Below are 18,748 nucleotides of genomic sequence, written 5' to 3'. Positions count from 1 at the left end.
AGCCTTGATTTTCAAATGAGAATGTGCACTTCAGAAGCAAACTGTTGGGTATTATGAAAACAGAACTTAAATTGCTTCCACATCTGGAAAACAAACCCAGCAGCCAGCCCCAAGAATTCCAGGCGTGCCAGCTCAAAGAGAAGCTGTAGGTCAGGGGAGGTATTTCCTGTTAGCTTTCAGTCCCCCATTACCTACCTGAAGCCACAAAGATCTCCGGTCTATAAACAGCCGGTAAAGTCACAGCTCAGAGAAAGAGAACAAAGTTGACATAGTAGGGCGCCTACCACGTGGCCAGTCTGCTCTGTGCTTTACAGAGACAGTAAACTCCCTGCAAGTAATTATCATTTTCCTCCTTATAGATGGGGAAACATGGCCGGGCACGGTGGCTCACGCCTGTAATCCCAGCACTTTGGGAGGCCGAGGCGGGCGGATCACGCAGTCAGGAGATCGAGACCATCCTGGCCAACATGGTGAAACCCCGTCTCTACTAAAAAATACAAAAATTAGCTGGACACGGTGGCACGTGCCTGTAATCCCAGCTACTCGGGAGGCTGAGGCAGGGGAATCACTTGAATCAGGGAGTAGGAGGTTGCAGTGAGCTGAGATTGTGCCACTGTACTCCAGCCTGGTGACTCCATCTAAAAGAGACTCCATCTAAAAAAAAAAGAAAAAGAAAAAGAAAAAGAAAAAGAAAAAGAAAGTGGGGAAATGGTGTCCAGAGAGTCTCATCCACTCTCCCCTGAAGCACCCTGCAGTTTTTCTCTTTATTCCCCTTTGGAGTCACACAAAAAGTTGGGGCCTTGCAAACCCAAATCAGGAGTTCCCTAATTTCAGTCATCCCATCTAAATTCTCAGAAAAGATTTTCCAAATGCCTTCTGGAAGCTCCAGTTCCCATGCAGCCACTGCGCCTCTGGTTCCCCTGAGGAAAGCATGGACCAGAGGTCCCAGCAACTCAAGTGTCAAAGCGAAGTAAAGGGCTCTCCTGGTTCTTGGAATGGGCAGTTATTTTTTGCTACAAATTATAGTTTTTCAAGATGTGGCTGTTTGAAGAGAGGGCTTAATTACTCACACAGCCAAGAGTCTGTGGGGCTTGTTTTGGGGGCTCCATACTTTACCATTATGATAAGAGGAGTGATGATAAAAACACTTCACTCAAAGTGAAGGTTTGGGAGTGAAAGCAGTGGCTCAGTCCAGTTCTTTCCCCTCATAAAGTCCACTAGGTAGGTCAGGCTCCATTTTCAGGGGAGTGCCCTCCGAAGAGGCGACATGGAACTTTCTAGAGAGAGGCCACTATCCAACTCAAGGAGAGTACACCTGGATGGAGCCGATTCACGGTGGATGGAGCCGATTCACGGTCCAAAGTCAGGGTGGGTTCCCACCCAACTCCTTCTCCGCCACAGAACCCTCAGGCCTTGGACAGCCAGCAGGGTGCTGATGTTTACCCACAGCTAATGGCCAAGGCTCCATGTGACCCGCCCTTCTGGAGTGGGCGGGTCAGGGTCAGCAGGGTGGCTCTCCTCCTCCCAACCCTGCAGGGCCTCCTGCCAGAGCCCTTGGGTTTTATAACCCTCTCCTCCTCCCTGCCCCATCTTCTGGTACCCCCCATCAGCACAGAGCCCCCACGGTCTTCCCAGAAAGCTCAGTTCAGGTGTCCCTCTTTGTCCTGTGGCCTTTGCTAGACCCAGCTACCCAAGTTTTGTGTTCCAGAAGCTGCTGTCTTGCACGGGGGATTGGGGTGTGTCCCTCAAGCATAGCTGGCCAGAGCTCAGCTTAGGGCCCCCGGCCAGGGCAGGCTTTCCTGCAGTGGGGACAGGTGAGAGGGCATTAGGTCTGGGGCTCACGGGGTAGAGACCCTCCCACCCAGGGAGTCCCTAGGGAACCCCCTCTAAGAGCTTATGGGCTCCCCACTGCCCACAGAACCAGGCCCCGCTCCTGAGAGCAGCTCGCAAAGCCCCTTCCAGCAGGTCTCAGCCTCAGGACATGCTCTGCCTCTCCCCTTCCCTAGTACCCCAGGCTTCTGGGCACCTTTACCCACCTCCATGCCTCAGCACATGCTGCTTTTTATGCACGTGGGGCATAAGCACCACCTCATCAAAGAGGTGGTGCTTCAAATCTCTGACACTGCATGCAAAATTGAGGTCGGGCTACTGGCTTTCATTGGAATCTCAAGAGGGAGAGGGGCAGAGAGAAGATCTCTGAGGAAAACAAGGTTTAAAACCATCATCTACTCTTAAAGCCTCCCTCCAGCCAGCAGTTCATGCTCAGCCCCTGCTTGGGGGCCACTGTCACCTAGACATCCCCGTGTGGCTATCTCCCAGTGCCTCCCCAACTCAGCCCCGACTTCCATGAGTAGTCCCCACCTAACCCTCTGCACTGCTCCAGTCAGACCCTGTGCAGCCTTGTCACCTGCACCCCTGCAGGTGCGAACTGGGTGCCCACCCCACCACTCTTCCTCCTCTCTCTCCATCCTGCCCCACTCCACTGCAGCCCAGCCATCCTGAAGGATGGGGGCCCTGACACATCCTGCTCACACAGGCCCCTGTGCCTTTGCCACTGCCCCCTGCCCAGAACGCCTCCGTCTGTCTCAGGAGCAGTGCCATTGGCTGGCACTCCCTGAGATCCTTAAGACCTAAAGAAGCACAAAATATTTTTTTTTCTCTTTTTTTTTTTTTTTTTTTGAGACGGAGTATTGCTCTGTCACCCAGGCTGGAGCGCAGTGACACAATCTTGGTTCACTGCAGCCTCCGCCTTCCAGGTTCCAGCGATTCTCCTGCCTCAGCCTCCCAGGCAGCTGGGATTACAGGCATCTGCCACCACGCCGGGCTGATTTTTGTATTTTCAGTAGAGATGGGGTTTCACCGTGTTGGTCAGGCTGGTCTCGAACTCTTGACCTCAGGTGATCTGCCTGCGTTGGCCTTCCAAAGTGCCAGGATTACAGGCATGAACCATGGTGCCTGGCCAAAAAGGTGTCTTAAACATTTGCGAACAAGGAAAACATGCATCTGCGAAGCACCTATCATGTGCCAGGTATTTCTGTGCATCAGCCACTGTTTAGATGAGAATACACAGGTTCAAGGAGGTGAAGTAATTCGTGAAAGGTCGCAGGGCTGTGATTTGAACCAGGTCTGATTTTAACGCAGCAAGGAGGGTACAGAGAATACCAAATGCTCTCAGTGATGCGACATCCAGCACCCCATGGACAACGCCGTGCACGGGAGTGGACTCAGGCTGACCCCGCGGCCATGGGAACAGCAGTTAGCAACGCTGATGGTACCAGAACTTGGACTTGAGCTGAAGCTTGCAGGGACCACGGCACACTGGGTTTCTGAGGTTTGTGCCATCCAGGCCATCAGGCAGAGCCCTCCTCCCCTTTCCCACCACAGGCAGCTTCAAAGAGGCTACATGTGGGAAGACTTTACAGAAAGGGAGAGGAGAGCTTTGAAAGAAAATTGCTAAAAGGAAACACATGTGAAAATGAATACTCAGGCAAAGTGGGAGAAGGACGAGGGAAGAAGAGTGATGTCCAAGGACTATAAACTGAGTCAAGAACACCAGTTTCCCTCTGCTCCCTTGGGAAGGCCAGTGACCCACTCCCTGCCCTCATTTTCCCTCTGAACCCAGATGGAATGGGGCAGACCTTAGATGATGCCCATTAAGAGAAACAGGGAAAGTTGCCTTGCACACAACCATGACAACTGTGGAGCCACGATTCATATGTGGTGAGGCTCAGAGAGGTCACTCTACCTTGCCAAGGCCACACAGCTGGCGAGCCATAAAGCTGGAATCTAAGCCCAATCCAAGCTTGTCCCCTTGAATCGCATCAGCATCCCCTCATATAATCTGCCACCACTACAAGGTGCCATCTGCTTCCCTGAAGGAACTGGACAAATTATGTAAGTTCCCCAGAGGTTACCTAGTTTGTTTCATTAAATCTGAGACACCTCTGAATTTACAATGCACCGTTATTTCAACTATGCCGAGAAAAAGGCGCTGTCAAATTATAATAATCCGCGAATGTGCGACACATTCCAATTTAAGATGTTAAATGGAAAAAAAAGGAAAGGAAAAAAAGAATGTGCCTTAGAATCCCAGAAAATACCATGGGAGTGTGAGTGGGGAACCGGGATTCAGTCACAGTTCTGCAGACTGTGTGTGCAGTGAAGGGCAGTCAACAACTCCACAAAAGCACATGAGCACACACCTGCTGCTGTAAAATCCTTCTTTGCTAACAACTGATGAAATCGTGCAGATAATCATACAAAAATGTGTTGGCCAGACCTGCCTTGTCAACAAGAACCCTCATTTCACCAGGAGGCCATCAATTCAAGATTGCCTAACATTAGTCAGATGGGTCAGGCACGGTGGCTCATGCCTGTAATTCCAGCACTTTGGGAGGCCAAGGCGGGTGGATCACGAGGTCAGGAGATCGAGAGCATCCTGGCCAACATGGATTGCTTGCACCTAGAAGTTCGAGACCAGTGTGGGCAACATAGTGAGACCTCATCTCTACCAAATGAATAAATAAATAGCGAGGAGTGGTGATGAACCCAGCTACTCAGGCAGCTGAGGTGGGAGGATCACTTGAGCCCAGGAGGTTGAGGCTACAGTGAGCCAAGATTGTACCACTGCACTCAAGGTGGGCAGAAATGCGAAACTCTGTCTCAAAAAAAAAAAAAAAAATCAGTCAGGCGGAGGCTGTCCTGCCCACCCAATCAGCCAGGCTAGGCCAGGCCAGCCAGCTTAGCCTGAGTGGAGCTACAGACCTCTGGGCAGCCAAGCTGGATGAGCAGGCAGGTTTGCTCCTTGGTTAACTACTAAGGGCAGTCACCCAGTGTGGCCGGGCGGTGGCACAGCCTGTACCTTTTTGTCTGATCTTTCTCCAAATCTCCTGGGGCGTGTGGCCAGCCAGGGCCTCAGCATTTTAATAAGGCAGATGCTGCAGGCTGGCAATGGCAGACAGGTGGCACTGCTCCAAGCCAGCTTTCCCAGCTAGGCACAGGTGGATGGACAGGCAGGCCCTGGCTGGAGGCGAAGGGCAGGTGGGCCGAGGTATGGATGGCCATCCTCCCCTTGGCAGGCCAGCCACAGCCTGGCAGCCTGAGCAGCTTCTGGAAGGACAGGTGAGGTACAGCCTCCCTCACTGAACCTGGGAAGAAGGCTGTCACCTCGGAAGTTGCTTGGCATCTCATTCACAGATTGCCACGCAGATACTAGTCGCTTCACCCCAGACCCAGAATCTGCATCTGCAGAGCCCGAGCAGGTTTGTTAAAAACACAGAAGCTGGCCGGGTACAGTGGCTCGTGCCTGTAATCCCAGCACTTTGGGGAGCCAAGGTGGGAGGATTACCTGAGGGCAGGAATTCGAGATCAGCCTAGGTAACATAGTAACACCGCATTTCTACTTTTTAAAAAAAAAATTAAAATTAAAATGGAAAAAAAAAGATTTAACAACCCACAGAAGCTGAGGAAGTAGAGTTTTGCTTCTCTTGCAAAGGCTCTTGAGTAATGGAGTTTTTCCCCTGCCACCTTCCTGTTTGGGCCATGACACTCCCCTGCAAGACATTCGGTTAGATGTGAAGGTTATCAGTCACAACAATCAAACCAGCTGAAGCCTGCAGGAACTAAGAACAACAGCTCCCGCAAAGCACAGCTTTAAGTGCTTTTCATATGTTTACATATTTGAGCCTTACCACGAACCCTGTGAGGGTGGTACCACCCTCATCCTCATTTTACAGGTGGGGAAGCTGAGGCACAGAGAAGTTAAATAACTTGTCTAATAGACGATTCCACAAATAGCAAGGGGCAGAGCCAGGATTCGAACCCAGAGACAGCCTGACTCTGAAGGCATTTTGGTACCAAACTGGTCTGCCTCTCTAACCATCTAACCGTCCATGAGTGCCAACTAAGTAAGGGCCAAAACCTAGACTGGGCATTTTAAATCACCATGGCTCATTTTATTTTCACCACCACCCTGCGAGGCAGGTGCTATTATCAACCCCGTTCTACAGCTTGGGCATCCCAACCCTCAGCCACCCCATAGCAGGGGGGTGGATGAATAGGATGCCCCATCTGAATGCTGCCTGACACGCAAACACGCACGTGTGTGCACACACGCATATGTGATCTGGGGCCCTAAACTGGACAGACTAAACCCAAAGCTGCTGCCCAAATGTAGGAGTGACTCCCTGGGGTTCTCAGGACCCCACAGAACCATGCTGCTGCCTGCCCACAGGCAGAGGGAGTGAAGAGGGAGGCCAGGAAAAGTGAAACCAGAAGGGTGAGGTCGCTTGTCCGAAGTTCCACAACTAGCGAGCAACAGAGCCGGAATCTAGACCCAGAAGTTTTCTGGCACCCATTTTTCACCTTAAGGAAACAGGCATTGGGTGACAGAGCATGGGATGAAGGTGCCTGTGTCTTAGGTAGGCATTTCTTCCAGCAAAACCTGGGAGCAGGGGGCAGGGACTTGCTACTATTCTCGCTCCTATTCTAGGAGAGAGACTTGAGTCTGGTGCAGAGGGCAGACACCCCTCAGCTCCCTTACCCCAAGTTCACTAGAGCAGCAGCAGCTATTTGAAATGTGGGTTCCCTTTTCATGGTATCAGGCTTACAGAGCACAGAGGAAGGTGGGGGTGACCGCAGATGACTAAAGAGAGAGAGCCCGCCCACTCTCCCACACTCCAGTTCTGTTTAGGCCTTCCTCTTTCTGGTCCCTCAAAAGAGAAAGGCTCCCATAAGCAGAGCCACGGATATTAATAACTTCTACAGAGCTTTGTTTTCATCTGAATTAACGTTTACATTGTTGGGAAAGAACCCACTTGTCTGGGAAGACGAAGCAGGTTAAATCAATTAAAAATGTGACCAACAGTTGGAAAACTTCCCATTTCTTAAGGGAAGTCAAGAAGTGGGTTTGGAAATGCTGGCATGACTAGCACTGGCCTGCCAGGCGGATCTGGGCTGGAGGTCACCCAGACCCCACAGATCTGGGCCACAACAGCCACCCCTCTGACCTTCATATGACCTTTGTAGGCTGCACATCTTTCTGGTTGCCTGTGTCCTCCTCCCCATCTCATCTCCTTTCCAGGTCACGGGAAAAACTGAAGAAGCAACCACCCAGGCTGTCTGGGTGCTCAAGAGGGTTCTGAGAATCTCAGCTCTTGGTCATCAATGCTCTTGAGGGGGGCTCAGCTTCTGAAGCACCAAGACACTCGGGACCCCTCTGAGCAAGGCCAGCTGGGCGCCCCCAGCATCCACTCAGCCTTGAATGGGGTCCACAGAAACTGGCCAATGACAAATTCCATTCACTTAACAGTATTATGATGAGGCCGCAAACACTTGGGGAAGGACTGCCATGTGTAGTCAGACACTCGGCATGAGAAAATGAGAAAATCGCTCCAAATGAAAACAGATAAGGGTGCTGTCCAGGCTTTTGGGGGCACCTTCTCTGCAGCCTGCCACCCAGTGTGGGCTCCAGACCATGCTGCTTGGAACCACGGTCAGGCCCAAAGCTGCAAATCGTCCCAGGAGAACATGTGCTGGCCAGGAGAGGTAGCCAAGACACCCTGCTGAAGCCCCACCCACCAAAAACTCAGAGGGCACCCCAACCCTCAGCCACCCCATAGCAGGGGGGTGAACAGGATGCCCCATGTGAATGCTACCTGACATGCAAACACACACGTGTGTGCACACACGCATATATGATCTGGGACCCTAAACTGGACAAATTAAACCCAAAGTTGCTGCTCAAAGGTGGGAGTGACGCCCTGGGGTCCTTAGGACCCCACGGAACCGTGCTGCTGCCTGCCCACAGGCAGAGGGAGTGAAGAGGGAGGCCAGGGAGCTCTTGAGGATCAGAAAAGAGATGAGGAGACAGCCTGGGTGGCACGGGCCAGAGTGTGGAAAACACGGGCAGGCTGCTGGCTGCTTTATGGGCCTTGAGAGCAGGACCTGTCCCCACCCGATAGGAGCTGACCCGTGGGAACAGCAGGCAGGTGCAGGCAGCTGTCGGAGACATGGCTGTATGCACATCGCCGGTGTGCCCTTTGCTGGTTTGATTCATGTGGTGGCAACAGCATAGTCTGGCAGGAAGTGTTTCCAAGTTCAATGGACAGGCTCATCTGACCCGACTCAAGCTGAGGCAGGGAAGTCCGTGGCAGCAGTGGCCACAGACGCCTGTCCTCCAGAAATGCCTCAAGGCCCAAATCCCCTTGACGCGGAGGTTCTGAGGAGGGCAGAGCAATGGAAGGCAGCTCGTGCCTGTGGATTTCTAGTCTCACTTGTACTGTCAGTCCCCTCTTCTCCTCCTCCTGGGATTCTGGGTTGTCACGGCATTGGGTGGTCCCCCATCTCTCTGAGCTTGTCCCCTGTCCCCCCAGCCCTGGCTTGCTCTCCAATCACATCCCGTGTTGTAGTTCTGTGGACACAGCATGCCAGCCACGGTCCCACCTCAGGGCCCTTGCAGTTCCTCTTTTCTCTGCCTGTACCTCTTTTGTCGGGATGTCACCTTCTCAGTGAAAACTTCCCCATCTGACTCTGAAACCCAGCACTCCCTCCCCTTCCCTGCTCTCCCTCCTGCGAACTCCCATGCTCCGTGTTTTACTGGTCTACCTGCCTCACTACCATCCTGCGAGTTCCTTGAAGGCAGGGGTTCTCGTCTGTTTTGTTCACTGCTGTATCTCCAGTGCCCAGCACAGAATCTGTAGCCAACCAAGTATCTGGTGAATGAATTCAGTACCACTTGCCCTGTACTGGGCAACATGCTAGGGGCTGAGCAAACAGAGATGGGGAAGCCTCCTCATGAGGGAGACTGTGGTACCATTCAGGGGCAAAGATCATACAACGTCCAGTAAGGCACCAGGTGAGCCTGCCAAATCAGCATGCCTGTCTTCTGGTGCCTAACTGGTGTAGACGGGACCACCCAATAATTCAGCCATCAGACCTGAGGCAAAGTAACTGGGCATTGATTTTCAAGGCCAGTGTTTGATGCCATAAGTGCCCAGTTCCTGAGTCAAGAGCCAGCAGAGCTGACCCAGAGGAAAACAGAGTCCAGCCCCAGGGGTTCTGTATGCCTGGCAAGGGCAGGGCACTGTGTCCCACTGCTAACACCAGGCAGATAAAGATGCTTTGGCTGGGTGTGGTGGCTCACGCCTGTAGTCCCAGCACTTTGGGAGGCTGAGGCAGACGTATCCCTTGAGCCCAGGAGTTTAAGACCAGCCTGGACAACATGGCAAAACCCCATCTCTACAAAAACAAAAATTAGCCAGATGCAGGGTGGCACACATCTGTAGTTCCAGCTGAGACTGAGGTGAGAAGATCGCTGCACCTGGGAAGGTGGGAGGCTGCAGTGAGCCCTGATCACACCACTTCACTCCAGCCTGGGCCGTAAAGCAAGACCCTGTCTCAATTTAAAAAAAAAAAAAAAAGAAAGCTTCCTTTTCTAACACAGTGAGCCCTGTGCCAGGAGACAGCATGCCCTTTCCCATTCAGATACGCCTGCCTTCTGGGAACTGCTCACCCGCTATTTCATTGGGAGCCTCTCCTGTCCCCTTCACCCCCTCCTAAAACATATAAAGTGAAATTGCGAAGGCCCCTCAGAACAGAATCAGTTGTGGAAAATCTCAGCATAACAGGCTGCCCAGAGCGGGGACTGCCAGACACCTGAGGGTGCGGATGAAAGAGGAAGTTATGAGGGCCCCAGGTGAACCGCCAAAGAGAAAACCTTGGGTCTGAAGCAGCCTGCCTACCAGGAGAGGAAGTGGCGAGGAAGGCTCCAGCATGCTTTAGGAGGGGCACAGATGGTCGGGAGGGAGTGCGCCGGCCAGTGGACTGTCTCAAGCTGCAGCCCGCAGTCTTCCAAGTGCAAACTGCCCCTGGAACCCCGAAGGAGGTGGCTTAGAACCCAACGCGCCCTCTAATTTCTTCTGCTTTTCCTCCCTCACTTAGCTAAAAGTCCCTCCCAACGGCAGGCTCCAGGCAGTCTCTCCTACAGACCTCCCTTAGGGCAAAGGTCATGCCTTCCAGCAGGCTTACCTGGCCTGGCTAGTTCTGTCCCTCGCCTCGGGCCCAGTCTTATCTCTTCTACTGGCCTTAGTCATGTACTCCTCCCCCTTCACCTAAGTCCAGGCCCCTCCTCAAATTCCGAAGCTGTTCACTACCCATTTGCCCAAGCGGTGCTGCCTCCTACAGTGAAGAACCCAAGCGGCTTCCCTCGCCCCGGCAGGCCACACTCTCCCCTGTGAAGTCACAGGGACCTCAAAGACAACTGAATGCAATTTGCAATCAACTTAGAAGAGTGGGGCTGGCCCAGAGCAGACCCAGTATTCAGACTCCCTGAGCTTGCAAACACCTTGAGGGCAGGGAAATGTCTCGCATGTAATGTTCCCTGGGCACGTAATCAACAGTCCCCGAAAGCCAGAAAGCAGGGTAAGGTTTGGGCCAGTGCCAGGGTGCCAGCACCTGGGGGAGACCCCAATCAAAGGCAGCGCGACTCAGGCACCCCACCAAGGCAGGCTAGTTGGTGGGAGGAGGATATGGGAGGGGGAGTGTGAGAGCTCGCATTGCAGAGGTCTACTGGCACAATTAGTACTGCCTCCGACCCCTTTGGGTCTCCTTTTTCCCATCTCAGCAACCACTGTAACCACCTTTCAGCTGGGGCAGGACCTGGGGATGTTCCAAGGAATGTGCCTGCCCCATTGCTTTTCAGCGTCCCAGGAGCCCAAGCCACTGCCACCTGCCGCCTGCTCTGGGAGGGCTGGACAGAGCTTTGGTGGATCACCAGGAACCAACCCAAAGTGCTGCCACTTCAAGACCTGATGGAGGCTAAGTGCAGAGACAGAACCCAGACCTCTCACATTGCTTTGAGAAGGAAGGTATAAATCAGTCAGTCAAGGAAAACTGGCATGGCCCTTGGGGGACTGAGGTGTCACTTCCAGTCCTCCGTGGGAGAGCAGGGTGAGGAGAAAGGGAAAGAGGAGGCACTGGAGTTAGCACGGGCAAGGAGTGGGGTCCGGGGCTGTGTCGGAATCTGGTTCCCCACAGCACAGACACGCTCTCCAGAGACTGCGCCGCCAGGACCTCGGAGACACTTGTCGCCCGCACAGAAAAGCGGCTGTGCCAACAGCTCCCACCAGCGGGGCAGACCGGCCGCCTCAAGGGCCACAACACACCTCCCGCCACAGCAGCTTCTCGGTTAGGGAGAGGCAAGGCCCTGTCCCCCACCACGACCTGGACTGGCCCCGAGGACTCCCCCACTCCACCCGCCGAGAGGGACGGGGGAAGCCAGAAAACAGGCTCTGTGCAGCCGCCAAGAGCTACAGAAAAACTTCGCGGCGCTCAGCCCCCTCGGGGACCCGGCCAAGGGTACGGCGCTGGGGACCACGCCGGTCCCGCAAGGGCAAGAGGGCAGGCGCGCTGCGGGCCGAGGTGGGGCGCGCGGTCGGGTTCCCACGGAGGCGCCCCAGAAAACGAGCCCCCTTCCCAGCCCACCAGAAGCACTTCCTGAAACTGCGCTGGGGAAGGAGCCGCCACCCGCGCACCTGGCAGCGGCTTCTACCCGCGGCCGAGCGAGACGGCTCAGGTAACCCGACCTCCCAGGCCAAGTCCGCACTCCGCCAACTTCCCGGGGCCCGGAACCCGGGGCCGCGGGCCGGACCGAGCCAGGTGCGCGCCGCCAGAGCCCCGCGAGCGCCAGCCCCGGGGCCGCCGCTTACCTGGCTCCCGAGAGCCGGCAGAGTGCGCATCCGCGGGCCGGTCCCCGGCAGAGGCGCCGAAGCCAGCAGTCGCGGGTCGGCGACGCGCGGGGACGCGGCGGGCAGCCCCGAAGCGCAGGAACAATTCCCGCCGCGCCGCCGCCGCTCGAACTCCTGGGCACCAGTGGAAGGCGCGGCCCCGCCCCCGCCCGCGCCTGTTGCCGGGAGACCCGCGTGGGCCGAAGGGCTCTTTGTATCAAAGCTGCGGTGACATCACGAGGCGCCCGGGCCCTGGAACTCAAGGGCGGGGCCTCGCGCCGGGGCGGGGCGGGGCGGGGGCGGAGGACGGGGACGGGGCCAGGGAACCCGAGCCGCGGGGCGGGGCCCAGGTAACCCCGCCCCCAAAGGTAGGGGCAGGTGGCTCCGGGGGACCGACCAATGGCCGCGCGGCCGGCCCCGCCTCCGTAGGTGCAGCTCGCTTGGGCCTGCCTGGCTCCGTGCGGCCCGGGCCAGGACTCCAGGAGGCGGCGTTTGAGCTCGCGCCACTACCAGGTAGGCGCTGTAGTCTTCTGCCCGTTCCGCGCCACCCTCACGGTTTGTTGTCACCGCACTGCGAGATTCCAGCCGGCGCTCACCGGCTCACATGGCGCACGCCACCCCACACGGCCCGCCGCCGTCTCCACGCCCTAATGAGTCCGGGGGCGCCTAGGCTGACTTTCATCCTGAGTCCTACCCACAACTTTCCCAGCCTTTTCATGTGAAGTCGGAACCATCCCCATAACCAGCCCAGGAACATAAAGAACCAAGCGGCAACTAAAGAACCAAAAAAAAAAAAAGGGGAGGACCCTTCCTGTTGAATGCTAGTAAATATTATTTATGTTAAACATGTGCCTTCAGGCTGGGCACAGTGGCTCGGACAAAGCGGCCGAGGCGGAGGATCTTTGAGGCCAGGAGTTTGAGACCAACCTGGGCAACATAGCGACACCTCGTCTCTACAAAAAATTAAATGTTTAAAAAGGTACTCGCCATCCCCCCATCACTCTTAACCATGCCCTGGACTTTAAAAAGGCAAAAATGAGATGAATGTAAAGAGGCAAATATTGCAAATGTGGTTGCCCTTCGACCTGCTGTTGAACTATATAACTTGAGTGAGGGGAGAGACTTATCTTCCTGTCTGACTCAAAGCCACCCTTGCCTTCCCTGAGTCTTCACTGGCCAACAAAGTGGCACTGGCCCTTTGGCACGGGCAAGATCAGTAGGGCATCTGGGTGCTTTGGTCCTGTACCACCCTAGACACCCACCCACACCCACACATGCACCCACCCACACACACATGCTCACACACAGCAGCTTTACCCACTTCTCTGCCTCTTTGCTGTCAAATTCCTTCTCCTCAATCGGCCCCTATGTTTACCAGGGCTTGTCTCTGAGGCAAAGCAGCCCCTACGGCTCCCAGAACTGCTGGGGACTTTCCAAATGGGACAGCATTAAATAGAGGAGGGCCTCCTGGCCAGAGCCACCTGAGAGAGGAGCTAGAGCTGTGGCCCCAAGATAGAAACTCCATTGCCCAGCCCTCTCCTCGCAAGGTATGCCTTGCCGTTCAGAGATCTATGTGCAGAGGCCAGTCTGTTTCTCTTGTTTGTGTCTGCTCCCACAGTCTCTAACACATAGGAGCACTGTGGTGTATCATAAAGAACACACATGTTAGTTGGATGTGGTGACGCATACCTGTAATTCCAGTGCCTTCGGGAGGCCAAAGCAGGAGGGTTACTTGAGGCTAGGTATTTGAGGCCAGCTTGGACAACATAGCAAGACCCCATCCCTATCAAAAAAATTAGAAATAAAAACATTAGCCAGATATGGTGGCACGTGCGTATAGTCCCAGCTACTGGAGAGCCTGAGAAGGGAGGATCACTTGAGCCCAGGAGTTTGAGTCTGCAGTGAGCCATGATGGCACCACTGCACTCCAGCCTGGTTGACAGCAAGACCCTGTCGCTATTTGTTTATTTATTTATTTTGAGATTTATATTTCATTCTGTTGCCCAGGCTGGAGTGTAGTGGTGCAATCTCGGCTCACTGCAACCTCCGCCTCCCAGGTTCAAGCGATTCTTCTGCCTCAGCCTCCCAAGTAGCTGAGACTACAGGTGCGCGCCACCATGCCCAGCTAATTTTTGTATTTTTAGCAGAGACGGGGTTTCACCATATTGGCCAGGCTAGTCTCGAACTCCTGACCTCGTGATCTGCCCGCCTCAGCCTCCCAAAGTGCTGGGGTTACAGGCGTGAGCCACTGCGCCTGGTTGACCCTGTCTCTATTTAAAATAAATAAATAAAAGTACTTATGTGGTGTATCATGCCACTGGCTTTGAAGTCAAACAGACTTGGGTTTGAATTGAGTCTTATTTCCCAGATGTCCTGGGACAAGTTCTGTTACTTCTCTAAGACTCAATGTCTTTTCATCTGTAAAATGGGAATGGTACCTCACGGGATGTTGTACACCCTAGCACAGTGGGTACACTTAATTTTAGGCACTCCTTAAAGGTGTGGTATGTGATTGAGCCCATGCACCTTGGGCCCACTCTATCTGCCTTCCCAGCTCCACTCTGAGACCTTAACTCAGCAGCCTTCCATAAGGTTTTAGGATGTGGCTGAGTCCAGGGGCTCTATCTTGGTTTCCCTTCTTCCCTTCCAAGTCCAATGTTACCCCTAAGGATAATTGGGCTCCAGAAAGCAGGTCACATGACAGGATCGTCCAGAACCAAGAAAGAAAAGCAGAAACCAAGAGTGATCATCCCTTCTCTGGTCCTGGCTGTCTCCCAGCGAAGGTCAATGGAGAAAGTCAGGCCTGTCAAGCCCCCTCCGCGTCCTCACCACAGGCAGCCTGAGCGACATTCTCAAGAGCTCTGTGGAACGGGTTGTGTCAGTAGGTCCCTCTTTATTTTTCTCAAAGGTAGTGGAGTCGGGAATGTCTCCAGGTACTTGCCCTTAAAAGTAGAGTGACAGAGGAAGGCCACAGATGCATTGAACACTCCTGGGTTCAAAGCCTGCCCGGTTCCACTTACCAAGGGAAGTCAATGTTTTGGAGCCTTAGTCTCCACTTCTAGAAAATGGAAATAAGACTCTTCCTCTTGCAGTTGTGAAGTTTCAATGAAATGATGAAGTGTCTAGTGCAATGCCTGAGATGCTGCAGGTGCTCAATAAATGGTAGCTCCTAGTCACTACCAGCAGCATGAGTGAGCTGCAGTCTGACGCACTGGTTCTGTGCATGGGTGCTGGGGCCGAGGGCCGTATCTTGGCTTTACCACCTTGTTGCTAAATGACCGTAGGCAAGTTTAAGTCCCAGTGTTTCAATTGCCTCATCTTTAAATTGGAGATAATAATAGTATGTGTTTTAGAACGATTGTGAGGATCAAAATAATCAGGGCCAGTAAAATACATAGAACAGAGCCTGGCACAGAGCAAGTAGCCAATAAACAGTAGCTATTACTTATGATCATTATGGCAAGAGGCTGAGGGGAACAGAGGTAAGGATTAGAGGCAGCCCGAGGGAACATTTAGGACCCTGACTTTTGAGGTAAGGGCTCACACTTTCCAGCAGGGTTCAGAGAAGCAGTGATAGTCCAGTGGGGGGGGTGAGGTGGGGATGGTGACTGTATCTGATGGGTGGGATTAGACACGGGATGAATATGGGATCTGAGGGCTCTAACACAGGCTAGGACTCTGTCTTTGGTTCAAACAGGGGCTAAGAGTGAGTTCATAGGAAGTATAATCCTGCCTTCTGAACACAGCACCACCAGTGAGGATGTGGGGAAGGAAGGTCTTGAGTTAGGTACCCTGGTCTCTTAGCATTGCTGTGAGGTTCCTTTTTTTTTTTTTTTTTTTTTTTAAAGAGACAGGGTTAGGCCGGGCGCGGTGACTCACACCTGTAATCCCAGCACTTTGGGAGGCTGAGGCAGGTAGATCACCTGAGGTCAAGAATTCGAGACCAGCCTGGCCAACGTGGCAAAACCCTGTCTCTACAAAAAAATACAAAAATTAGCCGGGTGTAGTGACGAGCACTTGTAATCCCAGATACTCCGGAGGCTGAGGCAGGAGAATCACTTGAACCCCGGGAGGTAGAGGCTTCAGTGAACCAAGATTGTGCCACTGCACTCCAACCTGGGTGACAGAGGGAGACTGTCTAAAATCAATCAATCAATAAAAAGGACCTTGCTCTGTTGCCTAGGCTGAAGTGCAGTGGCACAATCATAGCTCACTGCAGCCTCAAACTCCTAGGCTCAAGCAATCCCCCCACCTCAGCTTCCCAAAATGCTGGGATTACAGGCATGAGCCATCATGCCTGGCCTAAGTCTATTTTCTTTCTGCTGCCACCATGCAGGAGTTAGCTCAACATTAGATGGTGTAAAGAAGCAACATTCTGCACATGTTTGGGGCCATGTGGAACGACTGGCTAAATATATATATGGTTTCATGATCATTATTTTGAGAAAAGAACCCTTCTGAACATTACCTAATGTTAACATTAGCCAAGCAACTGATGCCAACCAATATTAGCCAAGTGAACAAACAACAGCTGATATAAATAGTATTGGAGCTAAAACAAAAAGTCTGGCAAGTTGTTCTCAAACTGAGTTCCTTGGAACCCTCAGGGTTCTGTGGAGACTTCGCAAAAGGGAAGGTGTACTTCAGGGGAACCACAAAAATAGCTCCACTTCTGTCTGCTGTACATGCTGTCTTCTGCATGAGACTTCATGTGAATAAAGGGTTCTATGGCTTTAAAAATGTTTAAAATCACTCGTACAGTGTAACCATTTCCAAGACAGGGGAATGAGCCCCAGAGGTGGGAAATGGCATCTTCCCTCACAAGTAGCACAGGCAGTTAGTGGTGGAGCCAGGGGTAGAACCAGGTCTCATGACTCTCAGTCTAGTGCTCTCCAAGGTGGACACCAGTCATTAATCAGGACCATGAGCATCAGTCAAACCCGGCCCATCTTAGCAGGGCTTGATTCTGTCAACACACACACACAGGACATTCTTTTTTTTTTTTTTTTTTTTTTGGGGGCGCTCTCCCACTCTGTCGCCTGGGCTGGAGTACAGTGGTGCGATCTCGGCTCACTGCAACCTCCGCCTCCCGGGTTCAAGCGATTCTCCTGCCTCAGCCTCCTGAGTAGCTGGGACTACAGGCGTATGACACCACGCCTGGCTAATGTCTGTATTTTTAGTAGAGACGGGGGTGTCACCATGTTGGTCAGGATGGCCTTGAACTCCTGACCTTGTGATCCGCCTGCCTCGGCCTCCCAAAGTGCTGGGATTACAGGTGTGAGCCACCACCCCCCGCTAGAGGACATTATTTCTGCCCAGCTGGGGCTCTGTGTGGAAAAGCCCCCTGGCAGCTGGCTAGGACTTTACCACAAGCACTCATCCTCTCTCACCTCTCTCTCAGAGGTCCTTTGACTCCACACTCAGGAAGTTCAGCTACAACTCTTAAATCTCAGCTTTCATCCCAGGTGATAAATTCAGTATTTGACGACTTAAGCAGTGGCTTAGGGAAGGGACTACCAAAGTTAAGTAGGCAGGACTCTGAGACTGCAGAGGCCTCTTGACCCGTTCCCAATTTTTTTTTTTTTTTTTTTGAGACAGAGTCTCCCTCTGTCGCCCAGGCTTGAGTGCAGTGATGCGATCTTGGCTCACTGCAACCTCTGTCTCCTGGGTTCAGGTGATTCTTGTGTCTCAGCCTCCTGAATAGCTGGGATTACAGGCATACGCCACCACACTTAGCTAATTTTTTGTATTTTTAGTAGAGATGGGTTTTTGCTATGTTGGCCAGGCTAGTCTCAAACTGGCCTCAAGTGATCTGCCCGCTTCAGCCTCCCAAAGTGCTAGAATCACAGGCGTGAGCCACCACACCTGGCCCCCAATTTTTTATTTAGACAAAAAATGGGGGTGACTCCTGGATCCCAGAGCCCTCTCTCTCCAGTGGGGATGTGTCTAGGGGTCTGCACTAAGCTGGCATCTTCTCTGACCACTCCTTCCTCTGCCTCTTCCCACCAAACCCAGTGAAGATGCAGGAGGCCTGGGTTCTGGGCTCTCCCTAACTCCAGGGCCTCAGACTCCTCCCCTGGAAAAGCTCTTGGCTGGACGGCATCTTTAGGTCTCTTCCAATTCTGCAACTCTGTGCCAGCCCAGGAGAGGATCTTGGACTGTGGAAACAAGGTGTTTCCCTTGGCAAACACCCTGGTGTTGGTGACTGTCCATTGGCTGGGATGATTTCACCACTCTGCCCCTGGGGCTGGGTTCTCTCATAACAACTGGCTGGATGCTGTGCAGACGGAGTAGGACCTGGACTTACTGACTCTGGAGCCCAGGTTGAGTCTTCAGAAGCTCCAAGCTCTATTTTTGTCAACGTGCGCATGTATAAACAATGGGTTTTCTTACTCATTCAAGCCCAAAGAAAGGGGGAAAATGGTGAGAAAACCAGTGTTTCCTCCCTAACAAACATCCCCTCTGACTCATTCAGTCATCCAAGAAGAGGAGGTGGCAGGGGAGGAGGAAGTCCAGCAAGGTCTTCTTTTGACTTGAATTGGGTGAGGGCAAGGAGAAAAACTTCCTTTTCCTCTACTCTTGGTAACATCAGGTAACTGCAAACCCAGATAGCGAAAACAACTCTTCTCTCCCCATACACCTCACCGCCCCCACCTCCTCCCAGACTTGGGCAGCACAGAGGTCCCACCCAGGGTGCCACTGCCCATGTCTCTGATTGGCCATTAACTCAGCTGGATGCTTTGTAGGAGTGGACTGCCCTTTTTTAGGAGTAGACAACCCTTTAAAGCAATGGTTCCTAAACTGCACTGCACATCAGGATCACCTGAAGAACTTAAAAAATGATTGGAATCACTTGAACCTAAAAAAATGTTAGTAACAGGCCAGGCGCGGTGGCTCACGCCTGTAATCCCAGCACTTTGGGAGGCCAAGGTGGCGGATCATAAGGTCAGGAGATCGAGACCAGCCTGGCTAACACAGTGAAACCCCGTCTCCACTAAAAATACAAAAAAATTAGCCGGTTGTGG

At 53.1% G+C, this 18,748-nt stretch overlaps 1 protein-coding gene across 1 annotated transcript in view; it reads right to left on the bottom strand.

Moving 5' to 3' along the window:
* Positions 1–11,979, bottom strand: part of RAB11FIP4 (RAB11 family interacting protein 4) — a 49,467-nt gene extending 37,488 nt beyond the window's left edge. The window contains exon 1 of the mRNA XM_023182895.1: positions 11,706–11,979. Coding sequence (XP_023038663.1) covers positions 11,706–11,735 — 30 coding nt within the window. The 5' untranslated portion in view covers positions 11,736–11,979. The remainder of the gene's footprint in view (positions 1–11,705) is intronic.
* Positions 11,980–18,748: the final 6,769 nt, after the last annotated feature.

The sequence above is a fragment of the Piliocolobus tephrosceles genome, chromosome 16 (genome assembly GCF_002776525.5).
Source record: "Piliocolobus tephrosceles isolate RC106 chromosome 16, ASM277652v3, whole genome shotgun sequence".
In the NCBI taxonomy this organism is placed as follows: Eukaryota; Metazoa; Chordata; class Mammalia; order Primates; family Cercopithecidae; genus Piliocolobus; species Piliocolobus tephrosceles.
The sequence above is the reverse complement of the archived record's forward strand: the minus strand, read 5'-3'. Positions and strand labels throughout refer to the sequence as shown.